The sequence below is a fragment of the Convolutriloba macropyga genome, chromosome 10 (assembly GCF_964194025.1).
Source record: "Convolutriloba macropyga chromosome 10, txConMacr16.3, whole genome shotgun sequence".
Taxonomy (NCBI): Eukaryota; Metazoa; Xenacoelomorpha; order Acoela; family Convolutidae; genus Convolutriloba; species Convolutriloba macropyga.
The window spans coordinates 43,180,697-43,196,904 of NC_134477.1; the positions used below are offsets into that span (position 1 = coordinate 43,180,697).

Below are 16,208 nucleotides of genomic sequence, written 5' to 3' on the forward strand. Positions count from 1 at the left end.
TGAACAAATTAAGAAAAAAATAGAGGAAAATTAATTAAGCCATTATTTATTGAAAGTCAATTATTTTTTTAAAAAATAAACGACCATAAATTTTCAATTAAAAAACTAAATGCATTAGCTTGGAGCTTCTTAGTAAACGAATTGGTTGGACCTATCACTCCTGAGCTTTGATTTGATATGTTCTGTTCTTTATTATTAAAAAAAAAAGGTCTTTTTTAAAAAAAAAGAGACCGACTTATTACAACCCGATTTTTTTTTTGGATTGTAACAGTCCAAGAATGGCCCAGAACTAGTCCTGTTAATGCTTTCTCTCCGTTAGGAACAATTAATTTTTCGAATGTTGTAGATATAGATAATTTGTTAGTTGAAAACTCAAAATAAATTCTGCATTTTTGATAATCAACGAGTAAAGTTAGCAAAAAACGGCAAAGTTTTAACTACAGAGCACTCTCAGCGAACTCTGAAGTAGAAATAGCCCCCCTCTGAGTCTACAAAGATTGTATGAGTGTGGTTTGGGGGTGTACTGTCGGCAAATTTAATCAAAGTAGACTAAAGTAGCTTATTTCGTGCTGTTTTTGATGAAAAAGGCTAAATTTTGAAATGTTTATCCAGTTTTTTTGACCAAAAAATTAAATCAAAACAATCAACAATGCTTGTTCGTCTTCAAAAACAAAATCAACGACACTATTCTTAAAAATTATAACAAGTTTTAGCAAAATTGACGAAAATTTAGGCAAAAATTCCGGAAAATGTGAATAAAAACAACGTGAATTCACTCTACTTTTCTCAGAAGTTTAAACCTCGATAACTCCCTGTAGAAAACGAAAATTTAATAAATCTTTTTAATTCCATATTCTACGCTGGACGAGCTTTCTAATGATACCAGTCTCAACTCTCTACGATGAATATATCGATCGGCGAAAAATCACGGAACAAAAAAAAACATAGCAGGACAAGTCCTGAAATACAATTCAAAGAATTGATTGAAAAACTCAGACGTACTCTACTTGACCAGCAGATCAATTGAACAATGCCAGCCAGAACGCAAAAATCATTAAAGAATTTAGAATCTAAAAGAATCAAAACTAAACAAAAACAAACTCATTGATAAAACTCTCGAAGCTTTTAAACCTAGGGCAAAATTTTTCCCTTTAAAGACACCTATTACAAAAACATGTTCAAAACCAATTTTTGAAATTTCTGAAATTGGTCCAGTATTATATCTGCAAGACCTGAAAAATATTCATTGGCCTTTGAAGATCGATTAACTCGAAAATGACCAAAAAATTTAAGAAAATAAAATTAATTGCAAATTATTGAAATGTTGCCGAAAATAGTAATATAAATATCTTCAGAATTACTTCTGTGTCTCTAGAGCCTATCCAGTAACCCAATTCCAAGCTTTAAAAAATTCATTGGCTCATAGATCGATAGGCAATAACTTTTAGAAAACATTTCAACTTTTAAAAAATAGAAATTCGTTCTATTAAAATGTTGAAAGCCATTCAATTGCCCAGTAGCTACTATTTAATAACATACTGTCAAAAGTTGCATGCGATTACCTGGCTACTGAGGCAAGAAAAAATAAAAAAAAAACAAATGTTTTTTAAAAAAAATTGAAAAAAATTGCAAATTCTATCAAAAAGTTTCTAAAAGTCGAAAGGTTAATTGAAAACAAATCCATGGAAACTAAAAACCAAGGCAATAACTTTTTATCAGAACGTGGAATAGGTTTTCTTGCAAATGGGAATGGACGAATATCAAAAACTGACAAAAACTTTAGGAAACATTAAAAAAAATTGCAGATCTTATCAAAAATGCTAAAATTCGAGACATTAAAAAGTGAAAAAGCATTCCATTGTTACTAGAAACTATGCAGTGCCCTATTAACAAGCCTTAAAGGAGAATGTCTGGTCCCTGAAACTGCAAAAACTGAAAAAAATGATAAAAATTCCAAATACCTGAAAAAAAATGCAAATTTGTTCAAAAAATTTGCTAAAATTTGTGATATTCAAAAGTTGAAAACTATTGCATGGCAACTAAAAATTTTTCAGTACTTATCATCAAACCCCTAATGAGGTTTTCTTGCCCCTGGGACTCTAATAACTAGAATGATGACAATAAGTACGTCAAAAAAATTGAAAAATTTGCAACTTTTGTCAAAAAATGCTAAAATTCATTATGTCAAAAAGTTGAAAACCGTTCCATTACCACTACAAACTGTGCAGTAATCTATCATCACAGCCTTTATCAAAACTTAGAGGAGGTTTCGTGACATCTAGGGCTAAAAAAAACTCAGAAAATGTCAAAATGTTTTAAAAAACCTGAAAAAAATTGCAAAAATTAGTATCATTTTGTGTGTTTGTGTTTGTAGTACCACAATATATAGCTCATAAAATGGTCATAACAAGCATTTTTGTCTCGCAAAAGGCCTTCATCAGCTTTTAAAAACTTCAACCTAACACTAATCAAACACAAATCTCAAAAAAATCACAAAAACATGAAAAATTGCACCATTTTGAACCCAAAAAATCCTAAAAATGACCTTTTAACCTTAAATTAAGGCCATCCCATCAGCTGCCCCACTATACGCACTTGAAGGACTACTAAAGCCCACTTTGGGCCTCTAATGAAACTTAATGCCCGCTGGGCTTTACCTCTTTATCCCGTTTTGAAAGATCAAAGTCATTGAAAAATGTGTGAACACATCTTAAAAAAAAAACATAGCCAGTAGAATACCGGAAACGACTCGAATCGTCGTGCATTATAATCTCTAACCTAGCCTTACCAAAATCGGAACATCAAAATAGACAAGAGAAAAAAAAATTAAACAAACCAAATTAAACTTTTAAAAATGCCGACAATTTTTTAGGTGCGGGGGAGAGCTATGTGGGGGGGGTTAGATTGGTTGGGGAGGTGGGTAGTGCTGGGGTAGTTGGGGTAGCTAGGTGCAGGGAGGGGGTAGGGGTAGGTGGGGGGTACCGGGGCGGGGGTAGGTAGGTGTTGGGGGGGGGTTAGGTAGCTGTTGGGGAGGGGGGGGGAGGGGTGGGTTGGTAGGTGTTGGGGGGGGGGGGGGGGGGGGGGCTAGATAGGTGGTGGGGGGAGGGGTTTGTGCGGTGCAGTTTAGATAATTAGGGGTGACTTATATAGGAACAAAAAATCTCAAAATGACCTCTTCACCTTGAACATTACCAGCAGTTCCTAATTACTATACATTACAAACGAAGCTACTGTTAAAGTGCAATGTTCGAAAACATAAGTTAACAATCAAAAACGGAGGTAAATGCTCGAACAGAAAGAAGTCAAAATTCAAGTCATGAACAAACTTGCTTTCTGCTAAAAAAAAACCTGTTGAATCTCATTACTCCTCTTCGAGTCGTAAAAACAGCGCACCAATACAATTCAAATTCTTTGAATTGTAAAAAAACCCATTTGAGTATATAGTTCCTCCCCCCTCAAGAGGGTCGGAACAAAAAAAAATCAATCTGTTGTTGCACCTTCTTATATTAAATCTAAGATCGCAATCGCAAACTGATCGCAATCACGTTTTTCTTCTGTCCCGAGTATTAAGACCAAGATGAAGTTCTCAAAAGAATGCTCTGTGATTAAAGACAGGACTCTCTAATGGCTCATTTCGAAGCCCAGTCTTTAATAGGCATTTCACAATCCTTGTATTACCCAACAAATTTTTCAACCGAAAATTAATTTTCATTGGGTGCTGTACACCCTCCTAACTCTTTTTAATTGCAGAATACCATATTGTCGGCTGGAGTGAATGCAAGTCCTGGTACATCATTGATAGTTTAAGTAAAATTAAAGAAATAATTTAAGTAATTCACGCAGACGTTGAATGATTGAGTGCTGAAAAGTGGTACAATTGGTTAACAATATCACAACAGTATATAAAATTGTTCATCGAGAAAACTTAACGACAATAAAGACTAGATACAATGAGAACTTAAAAAACTTTTATACTTGAATCCTTGGAAAGTAACAGAATTTTCACCATATCTTACCTGAGCCGGCAAAACAATGAAAATAAGATAAGACAGCTCGCCGATATTGAAGAGCCAAATTGTGCCAATTTGTTTGTTTTTAATATAAAACTGCTGTGCTATGACTGAAAGTACGCCGAGAGCATATAGTTCGTCCTTACCGCCACGCAAATTTGCAGCAAAATGGCCTCGATTGGCCAGTACCCGATAAGTGTGAGAAAAATGTCATTTCTGAGAGTAATTGAGACGAAAAATAGTCAAAACTCATCTGATTTATGAAAATCTTTTTGTACTGACTTTCTTCAGCTCCAAAGAAGCCAAAAGAAAAGGAACCAGAATACTGCGTTGAATGTGACGACTTCACTGACGACGGGCTATGTCCAGAGCACAAGCTGGAACTAAATTACATCGCTGACAGAGATGTGCCAAAATACACCGAAAACCGGGCCAAACTAACAGCTCCAAATGAAGTTTCAGTTTGCAACAGCGGAATCAAGAATGCAGGACTAGGTGTCTATGCAAATGTTCTTCTCAAAAAAGGAACTGTTTTTGGACCATATGAAGGAAAGTTACGCAATGATGTTGATCAAAATTGGGACTCGAAAGATGGCGACTATTCGTGGGATCTGATGAAAGGTTTTGTAGATGCGAGAGATACAAAATGTTCAAACTGGATGCGGTAAGTAGTTGATCGCGGATGAAACTTAACTCAAGTATTGTTAATTAGTGATTGTAAGTTAGGAATACGCGGGTCTAGAAATGATATGTAAAAAGTGCAAGAAATGATTGAAATATTTAATCATAAATTTGATTGCATCAATAAAGCAATTGAAGAACAGCCACAGTTTAATGCACAATCATTGAGATGAACATGGCAGTCCAAGTTTGATAGTGAACATTCTCATCCGACCACACACAAAAAAGTCTGGAAAAATTACATAATGTTATTGAAATGAGTACTTATTGCTTTAACTCGTAAATGCATCGTAAAGATCATTAGGTTCATGCAAGTATATCGTGAAGGCCATTAGGTGTTTTTTAAGTGTATGATCTTATGATTCCAAGAGCAGTTGATAATTTCAAGCGCCAAGTCTTTGGTTTTATCCACCTCTGACAACTAATTTGTAGAATTATAGACATTTCATTTATAGCTACGTCAATAATGCAATGATGCACAGTGAAACGAACCTCCGTGCTGTACACATCAAGAACGAAGTCTACTATGTCGTCAGAAAAGACATCAAGCCCGGTTTTGAGCTTCTCATTTGGTATGGAGACGACTATGCTCTTCTGCTGGGCTGTGAAGACGACGGGGAGGAGGGAGAACCGACTGAACTACCCAAATGAACGTCTTCCTTCAGTTATTCACCATTTGAGGAAAAATTTTACACCGATACAATCTTTTCCCAATATTTAAGCGTGAGATAGGCATTATACCGTAATCCCTGATAATTAGAGGTGGGTTAAGGGAGAAAACTTTGCCTAGGAAGCGTGAGGACTCCTTATTTCTATGTGTACCCACTGAAATGAAACTTGATAGCCTTGTAATATGCGATCTGCCTTATAATATCTATATTTGGGATAACTTTTAAACTGTCCTACAGTCACTCTGGGGAAGGGGAGCCCTATAAAGATGGGCCTATATGCCTATAAAAAAACTGTAACAGGGCAAGGATTTTATCAACCAGATTAGTAGTGGGAAAAAGGTTCTATCCAACCAACCACTCAACACTAACTTGTATTCGTGCTTGATTGGATAGCACCTTTTCCTCACTACTACATATACACATTCAACCAACCACTCAACACTAACGTGTATTCGTGCTTGGTTGAATGTGTATATCCACTAAATCCACTATATTTCCCTCAAAATCTATCATTTCCTGTCTCACTTATTGCAATCCACTAGTACAGAGTTAAGCTGGTAATTATCCATTATCAGACGGATAGTTCGGGTTCTATCCTCACTGACTCCAGTGAACGTATCCCCGTACTAGTGTAACTAGAGCGACCGTGTAAAAAGCACGTAAACCAACTTGCAAAGAAAACTTGAACCTAAAAAGAAAACTTGAACAAAAATTTAAAATATTAAATCATAAAAGTTTTCTTATATTCCCCTAATCAATATTTAATCAATCTAAAACTAAAACTTTCTGTCTCACTTGGTGTAGCGGTTAAATCATCGAGTCTAGGTAAGTTGCTTTAGCAATGCTTTTGGCAAACGGAAGGTTTGGAGTTCCTTCCTCACTATCCAGACCGACTCCTGTGAACGTCCACCAATTTGATGAATTACTATAAAACTAAGTGAAATAAAAAAAAACCAAACTCACAGTTCTTAAGAAGGATGATCCCTGCTGTGAGACTGTATATGGGACCCACTGTTATGGGTATAGAGTAAAAAAACCAACACTGAGATTGGTGGAAACACAGTGATTATTGTTTTGTTTTCGATGTAACTAGTGAGACCGTGTAACTACTTCGTGGATAATCTGCACAAAACCAGCTTAACTCTAAACTTCTAAAAATTTTACAAAAAATTTACTCATTACAAAAATAAGAGTGAATTCACTCTTTTTAATAGCAAAATCACTCTTAAGTGGGAATCCCCCTATAGGAGTGATGCCCAAGTCCAAAATCACTATTTATCACGCTTAAAGAGTGGATCACCTTTTTATTTAAAATTTTAATTTATTCATCATATTTTCATAAATTAGTCATAGACTTAGACTTTGTCATAGACTTAGACTTAGACTTAGTCATAGACTTAGACTTAGACTTAGTCACAGACTTAGCTTTAGACTTAGGCTTAGGCATAGACTTAGACTTACAATTAGACTTAGACTTAGACTTAGATTTAGACTTAGACTTAGACTTATAATTAGAATTAGACTTAGACTTATAATTAGACTTAGACTTATAATTAGACTTAGACGTATAACTAGACTTAGACTTGGAATTAGACTTATAGATAGACTTAGTTATAGACTTATAATTAGACTTAGTCATAGACTTATAATTAGACTTAGTCACAGACTTATAATTAGACTGAGACTTATAGACTTCTAGATTTATAGATTTATAGGCTTAGACTTATAGACTCTCATAGACTTATAATTAGACTTAGTTATAGTCATAGTCATAGCCATAGTCATAGACTTATACTTAATTTTAGTCATAGTCATAGTTATAGTCACAGTCATAGTTATAGTCATAGTCACTGCCATAGTCATATTATTTAATTATTTTTTTATTTATTTGTACTATTTTTTATATTATTTATACTATTTATGTATACTATTATTTATATTTTTTATTTATTTGTTAATTATACTTTTATTTATAGTATTTTTTTATATAATTATTTATATTATTTATATTATTTATTATTATTTATTATTTATTCACTTATTTAAAATTATCTATACTCTTTAATAAATTTATATTCTAATTTACTTTGTCTATATTTATACCATTGTTAAGCAGAAAAGATACAGAAATATAATATTTACATGAACAAGATTCTCCACTTTGGGTATGAACACATCTTTCATCAGTGCAACTGCTTCGCAGACTTATATTTCAAGTTAGTCCTTTAGGTATATCTACATCTGCATGTTGTTTCTTTATATGAGCTCTTATCCCATCATATCTCACAATAGAAGGACAAAATAGAAAATTATTTTTAGCTAAAGTACAACTTTACATGCATAATTACTCTCATCAAAATCAGTCAGTGGTTTTAAAGAATTACATCTATTACAATTTCTAGTTAAAGTTTTATTAACATTTGGTTTAACATTTGGATTAGGATTAGGATGCGGCTTCACCCATGTTGGGGTACCAAGGCCAGAGGCCCCTTCTCCATTAGGATTTTGATTAGGATTAGGATTAGGATGGGGCGTCGTTCATGTTTCCCCATTGGGATTAGAGCTAGAGCCAGAGCTAGAGTCAGAGTTGGAAGTAGAGTTAGACGTAGAGTTAGAGTTATAGTTAGATTTAAAGTTAGAGTCATAATTAGATCATTTTGGATTAATACCCCTTATCTTTGAAAGCATTGCACTCACACAATTACCACTTTTTGATTCATTTCCACATGCACACTTACCAACTTTATCCTTACGTTCCATTTTATAATGAAAAAGTAAAACATGTGGGTTTCCACAATTATAATTACAATCTAAACATTCTATACTCATCACTTATAAGGAATCAAAATTTCAAATTTTATTTATTTATAACTAGTCATATTTATTTATAGACTTAGTCATTATGAAATATAGACTTGGTCATACACTTAGTCATAGACTTAGTCATAGAATTAGTCCATATGAAATATAGACTTAGTCATAGACTTAGCCATTACGAAATATAGACTTAGTCATAGACTTAGTCATTATGAAAAATAGACTTAGTCATAGTCTTAGTCATAGACTTAGTCAATATGAAATATAGTCCTAGTTATAGACTTAGACACAGACTTGGTCATAGACTTAGTCATTACGAAATATAGACATAGTCATAGACTTAGTCATAGAATTGGTCATAGTTATAATTATTTTATACTTTATTTATAGTTCTAATTATTTATAATACATAATATCTTATAAAATCTTATAATATCTTATAATATAATATGACGTCCTATACTTTCAATTAAATCTTCAGTATAATCTTTTGAGAAGGCAAACTTGGCCAGAGTTTCCATACCAAACTTATTAAGAGTATTATATTTTAATCTTTTATCTAAAATCTTTTCTCTATCTAATTCAGCTTTATCTTCAACAAAATTTATAATCTCATCTTTAAGTTTTTGATTATTTTTATATAGTTCATTTAAATCTTTTCTCGCTTATTGCTTCAGTCTCTTCAAGCAATTTATTCGTCTTGTATATCCTATGGTATAGTGTAGCATGAACGAACTCCCATAGTCGAAGACCTGACATATTCATGCTCATACTCTAATTTGCTTTTCATTGGACTTTGTCCATGCTTTGCCATAGTCGATGTCTCTTCTTCCCCCCAAGCAGAGTTGATTAATGAGCCTGTTCTTTTTAAAAAATGACTTGTATGTGTTGCCACTCTGCCGCAGTTTTGACTTCCGGGTTGGGTTTCACATAACTATATATCGACAAGATTAAACTAACTTATAGCCGATGCTGCATATCCTGCATACTTTGTCCGTTTTGCAAAAACCTTTTCTTTTTTTAGAACATCATTCTGAATCTTAATACCTCTTGAGGTAAGAAGTTTATTAAAGTAGAATATATAGTTATCTTTATTCATAGTATTTCTATTTGTAGCACTATTCATTAGCGGTTTAATATAATATCTAAGTTATCTCCTTATCTCATCATTATCTCGTTATCTGGTCATTTTCTAGTTCATCTTTTAAACTAAGGGCCTCAAGGTCCATGAAACCAATTCTTGAGTCATATAGTTGTTCTATTTTTATCAAAATATTAAAAGTATCATCTTTAACATTAAACTTAATCAAGCCATAACGAAGTGCTTTAGCTGTTTTATCCGTACAATTTTAAAAACTCCTTTTTAATTCCTTAATTATGCCATAGAAGACATGTTTGCAAGTATATATGTCATTAAAATTTTTAAATAGATCAGCTCCATAATAAGTTGTTATATAAATAAAATGACAACTCCTTCTTGCCGTATTAACTATTCGAGCTGGTTTATGTCCCATTACAATCTTTTGAGTATCATCATATCTCACACCAGCAATATATTCAGCCATATCACTTTCTAACTTATTTCCCATATCATCAATAACAATTAGACAATTATCAAAATGATCTATATTTTCTGATGTAATCATATCTATACCACACATATTAAATCCGTCATAGTGCATTCCTGTTTCTGGGTATGTCCACTCCTTCTCATCTTTACACACTACGATTATTTTCTTTTTATGTTCTTCCTCTTCTTCACTATCCAAGTTTAAGTGTTGTTTAACAAAATAGGTCTTGCTTGTGTTACCAGCACCATAAACAATAGTATGCACTGGTGACTTTTCCATTTTAAATCTAACTAAACTTTTATTCATAAACCCTTCAAAGCATTCTTCTATTTTGGTACATTTACTTGGTAAATCATCATATACTTCATAACAACTTAATGCTATTAATATGATTATAGAAATTATAAAACCCGACTGCATTTTTATAAATGAAATAAAGACTTATAATTAGTCTTATAATTAGACTTAGACTTAGACTTAGACGTATAATTGGACTTAGACTTAGACATAGTCATTGTCATATTCATAGACATAGTCATAGACATAGTCTTAGTCTTAGTCATAGACATAGTCATAGACATAGTCTTAGTCATAGTCATAGTCATAGCCATAGACATAGTCATAGCTATAGCCATAGTGGCAGACTTATAATTAGTCATAGTCATAGACTTATAATTAGTCTTAGACTTAGTCATAGTCTTAGTCTTATAGACTTATAGTCTTAGACTCGGTCATTTGCTAATAGACTTTGAGTCTTAAACTCAGTCATAGTCTTATAGTCTTGTAGTCTTAGACTCAGTCATAGTCTTATAGACTTAGGCTTATAAAAAACATTGATATTTATTATATAGAAATGCTTATCCTAAGTTTTGAAGCATTCAAAAAAGAATTTGTGATTGATAATAAAGCTATACGTAATATCAGAATAGAAGATATACCCAAAAGATATAAGTCTAACTCCGATAGAAATAGTAGTGAGAGATCATACACCACTTACTAACAACAATAATAACTCCAACATCATTGTTTATTTACATCCAACTGATAGTACTCATTGAGTTCTAGTTGTAAGAAGAAGAGGTGAAAAAGTTTATAACTTTGATAGTTTTGGTGTTGAGACTCCACCATTATTCTTGAAAGGGCTCTAATTCTTTATGTTGATCTGGGCTCTAATGAGAGAATGCAAGAATATGATGAATCTTATTGCGGTGCTTATTGTTTATATGTGATCTGTCTTATTGCAAATGGTTATAGAATAAAGGGGGCATTGAATACTCTAGTCAATCAAGTTATTGGTCATGGATGGGCTTAGTAAGTGTTTTGATTGTAAAGCTAAAGGTAAACTTGGAGTTGAAGTTGGTGTCAATGTCAATTTCAATAACAATGTTAATGTCAATGACATTGTCAATGACAATGTTAATGGCAATGACAGTGTCAATGACAATGTCAAGGGTTTTCACCCGCAGCCTGTGGTTGATGACAATGTCAATGACAACGTCAATGACAAAGGCAAAGCTACGGACAATGTCAATGACAAGGTCAATGACAATGTCAATGACAATGTTAATGGTGAACAAGAATCTCCCTTATCGGCTGAATCAGATGCTGATGCCGATGGTGTTAATGATAATGATGATAATGATGATAATGATGATAATGATGATGATAAATATATTAGTATATTTAGTGAAACCAAACAAAGAGGTAAACCCTGCCCACAATGTGGATACGGATGGGGGAACTACCTTTGGGCAACAAGACCAGAGGTCCTTAGGGCAACAAAGACTCCTGGTCTGGTTGGTGTAAGGGCAAGCCTTGTTACACCAAGGACCTCCGGTCTTCTTACACCAACAATGCGGGAGGCCCTTTCACCCATCAAGGGGGATCTAAGTTATTAATTAATGTTAATGGAAGTCAACCATCTTGGATAACTGATAGGAATATAACGGTCTATGCCCCCTTCCCAGAAAACCTCAGATGTATAATATCTGGTCCTAGTGAATGTGGTAAGACAGTCTCATTAAAGAATCTATTTTCACCTAGTATAGAATTTGACAAGTTATAAATTTTTGGTCCTACTGGTAAACAATATGATGATTTAGAGTATAAAGATATTGTGTTTATCAAGGATAAAAAAGAATTACCCCACCCCGATAAACTAACAAAAAATAAAATAAACTCATGATAGTTGATGATGTTATTGCTAAGGAACCAATTATTAATGAATACTTTTGTAGAGGTAGGCATGAAAATTGCGATATGATATATCTTTAACAAAATATTTTCTTGGCAGATAGACAGAATGTTAGAGATAATTGTAATCTTTTTGTTTTCTTTGAACAAACAGGCAAAGCCGTCACTGCTACATGTTGTGATCTATTTACTGAATATGAGCTTAGTTATAATGATTTTAGTAATATATGAGAAAAGGCGTGGTCTTGGCCTTATAATAACATTGTCATTGATAAATCTAAAAATAGATTGTGGTTAACTAAGAATTAATTGGGATAGGAGAGTTTTATAGTTTAATAGTTTAATACTTTAATAATTTTTATGATTAGGTATAAGTCTAAGTCTATAGGGCTTCACATATGTTTCACCATCTTTAAGTCTAAGTCTATGTCTAAGTCTATGTCTATGTCTAAGTATAAGTATAAGTATAAGTATAATTATAAGTATAAGTATAAGTATAAATATAAGTATAAGTATAATTATAAGTCTAAGTCTATGTCTATGTCTATGTCTATGTCTATGTCTATGTCTATGTCTATGTCTAAGTCTAGGTCTAAGTCTAAGTCTAAGTCTATGACTAAGTCTAAGTCTATGAGTAATTTTAAGTCTATGAGTAAGTCTAAGTCTAAGTCTAAGTCTATATTTATGACTATGACTAAGTCTAAATCAAATGCAAAGTAAAACTCAATACACCTCCATTAAAGTCTTTTGGTCTTCCATTCTCATTTTTAATATGAAGTTCAATATATTCTATTCTATTTTTTGTTACATTCTGATGTAAGATATTAGTTGGTATAATATTTTTCAAGTAGCCCGGTGGTTCTGTAGAGTAAAAGTTTATAAAATGTCTTTGTTATTACCACTATTTTCAACACCAGATATAACATTACAGTGAATGTTAATGGTACTAAAACCCATAATATCAATAATCTTTTGAGATGTATACTTACCTGTTTTATATACTACTTTCCTAAATCCTAGTAAAGAGGCTATTGAGTTATTTATATCAAAGCTAAGTGCTCCTTGTTTTATTTCCTTTTCATTTTATTTTTATCTGGTTCTATTATAACATTACCATCAGTTTCTTCGTTTATTAATTCTGCTGTTTCGTTTAATTCATATGCACCTGTTGTAATAGTTGAGTATAACAAAGGGATTCCTTTATAATTATAATTAAGAACAGATTTAATGTTAGAGTCGGGACTAATTCTAGAGATTCTAGAGATAAGAGGTTCTGCCATAGCTCTTTCTCTTTGCTCTTTCTCTATTAGTGTTAGTGTTAGTGTCAGTGTTAGTGTCAGTTTTAGTGTTAGTGTTAGTGTTATAGCTAAGAGTTTCAGCTATTGGTGAACCATCACCATCTGGGGAACCAGGGCCTGAGGCCCCTTCTATAACCGTACTAGCATATAAGAATTGATTATTGTCTCTATTCACATTAAACACGGAGTTGCAATTTGATGATCCAATAAACCTAATTTTGTTGTATTAAGTATTGGTTCACTAAAGTTAAACTTTTCTGTTGGTCTTATCATTCTAAAATTAAGTGTATGTTCTTCTTTAATTTTGGTTAGAGCTTCATGTATCTTTTGTAGTTCATATAGAATTAAATTGTCGGTCATGTTTATTATTCAAATAATACTATAAATATAGTTCTATTTATAGCCTTACTTATAGTCATAGTTGTAGCCTTAGTTATAGTTATATTTATGGTTATAGTTAAAGTCTTAATTATAATTAAATTTTTTCCTTATAAAAATGGACTTTAATTTGGATACAAATTATGGTTACAATAATGATATACACAAAAGTAAGATTATAAAATATAAACCAAATAATCTAGCAACAATGAACACAGTTAACCCCAACATTAATATCATACTGAATCGAGAAGAGAATCATTTAAATATACATGATTCATATCTAGAGATAGAGTTTGTTTTATCAGATAATGCTGGTGGTGTATTTGCTAATGATGCTAATGTCAGATTAGTTAATTATGGTATGATGGCATTGTTTAGTTCAGTTAAACTTGAAACTAGTGGTGGTAGAACTATTGAATATATAGGTCATTGTCATCCTAATATATTGATGTATAACTTAATAACTAGTACTGCTGATGAATATGAGAGTGGTTTTGTCAGAAATCAAGGAAATATGGATAGTCCACTCAAAAGTGATCATGCTGCTGCACAAATAGGCCATATGTATATGATGGTTAAGATGAGTGATCTATTTGGATTTGAGAAAGATTTAGAAAAAGTTATATATTGACTAGGATTTAAACTAATATTTTAAAAAAAAGATAATGATAGTGCTCTATTTAGAGCTGATGGTGGTGTTGGTGCAGTAGCTAGAGATGGTAATATGGAAATTAGAGATATATCAAGGTGTGTGCCTAGTATTGATCCTAACAATGATAATAGAATTATTGTACAGAAAGAATTAAATAAAAAGAATTATATTGATTTTAGTTATTATGAAGTAAAAACATTTTACAAGAATGTACCCAATGCTACGAACTTTTTATTTGATCTAGGTATGGAAAATGGTATGGAAAGACCCCAATATATAGTAATTGGTTTTGAAAATAGTAATATTGAGGAACCAACTCATGATGCAAGTACATTCGATATAGTGAATGTTACTGAATGGTTTTGTAAGATTGGTGATTTTTATCCAGAGGATAGAATGAATATTAATTATGGGTCTAATATTTATAATGAGGTTTTTAAAGAGATTGTTAATTTTAATGAAGATTATAATGGATTACCTCACAATATTAAACCATATATAAATCATAGAACATTCAAAAGTAGTTAAAGAATATATGTATTTGATACTAGATATCAAAATGATCATATAGGACCACAACCAATACAATTTATTATCATTATTACTATTAGTGTTAGTATTATTATTATTATTATTATTATTATTATTATTATTATTATTATATTATTATTATTATTAATATTATTATTTTTTATTATTATTATTATTATTATTATTACTATTATTATTATTATTACTATTATTATTATTATTATTATTATTATTATTATTATTATTATTATTATTATTATTATTATTATTATTATTATTATTATTATTATTATTATTATTATTATTATTATTATTATTAATATTATTATTATTATTATTTTTATTATTATTATTATTATTTTTATTATTATTATTATTATTATTATTATTATTGTTATTTTTATTATTATTATTATTATTATTATTATTATTATTATTATTATTATTATTATTATTATTATTAGTGCTGCAGTTGCAGATGTTATATGTCATGCATTAGTATTAACTAGAAAAATTATTAGTGTTAATAGTGATGGTAATAAGATGGTTGATGTTATCTCGTAGAGATTAATGACCGAAGGTCTATTATATCATAGACATAGTCTTAGTTATAATTAAGTCATAGTTATAATAAATGATATTTTTATTGACTTAACCAATTACTAAACAATGACTAAATCAACGATAATCAAACTATTTCCTACTAGTCTTGATAAAACCCTTAGCATAAATAATATCTAATTTCTTTTTATTCTCTAGAGCTAAGCTTCTAGATTCAAGTTTAGTTTGGGGTTTGGGTTTGGCTTTAGGTTTAACCCTGGGCTTCGAGCTTCGCTCGCGGGTGGAACCCGTAGGCTTAGGCTTAATAACAACAAAGGGATTATACTTTTTAACTTCCATTGTTTTTTATATATAGAAATGAGTCTTTTAAACAAGTTCAAAACTAATTCATAGTGTTGGTGTCAGACATTATAGTGGTACTAATAATATAAGTGAAGCTAGTACTTCAAAAGGTACTAAAATGTTAAGAGGATCCTGCATTAAATGTAGAAGGAATAAATCAATGACAGTATCTGATGCAACAATAGAAGCTGAGGGATTGAAAGATTTCTTCAAAAGTGTTGGTAGAGCTACGGTTAACTTTGGAAAGAAAGTTGCTAATAATCCAGTAAGAGCATTAGAAATAGCAAGTAAAATAGGAAGTGCAGCTGCATCTAGAAACCCTAGAGCTGCTTTATCAGCCACACCTGATTTAATTAAATTTGCAACTACTGGTGAAGGTATAAGAGTGGTACAAAAAGGTAAAGGGTTATAATTAGGTACAAAGAAAAAAAATAATTAATTATATTTAAGTATTAGAGTTTGAATATTAGCTTTGTCTATGACTATGACTATGACTAGAA

General features: G+C 31.5%; 1 protein-coding gene across 1 annotated transcript in view; it reads left to right on the forward strand.

Annotated features, from left to right (window-relative positions):
- Nucleotides 1-16,208, forward strand: part of LOC142348034 (uncharacterized) — a 108,985-nt gene that overhangs the window by 80,651 nt on the left and 12,126 nt on the right. The window contains exons 11-15 of the mRNA XM_075399201.1: nt 2,873-2,898; nt 4,302-4,674; nt 5,147-5,295; nt 11,083-11,367; nt 11,438-11,546. Coding sequence (XP_075255316.1) covers nt 2,873-2,898; nt 4,302-4,674; nt 5,147-5,295; nt 11,083-11,367; nt 11,438-11,546 — 942 coding nt within the window. The remainder of the gene's footprint in view (nt 1-2,872; nt 2,899-4,301; nt 4,675-5,146; nt 5,296-11,082; nt 11,368-11,437; nt 11,547-16,208) is intronic.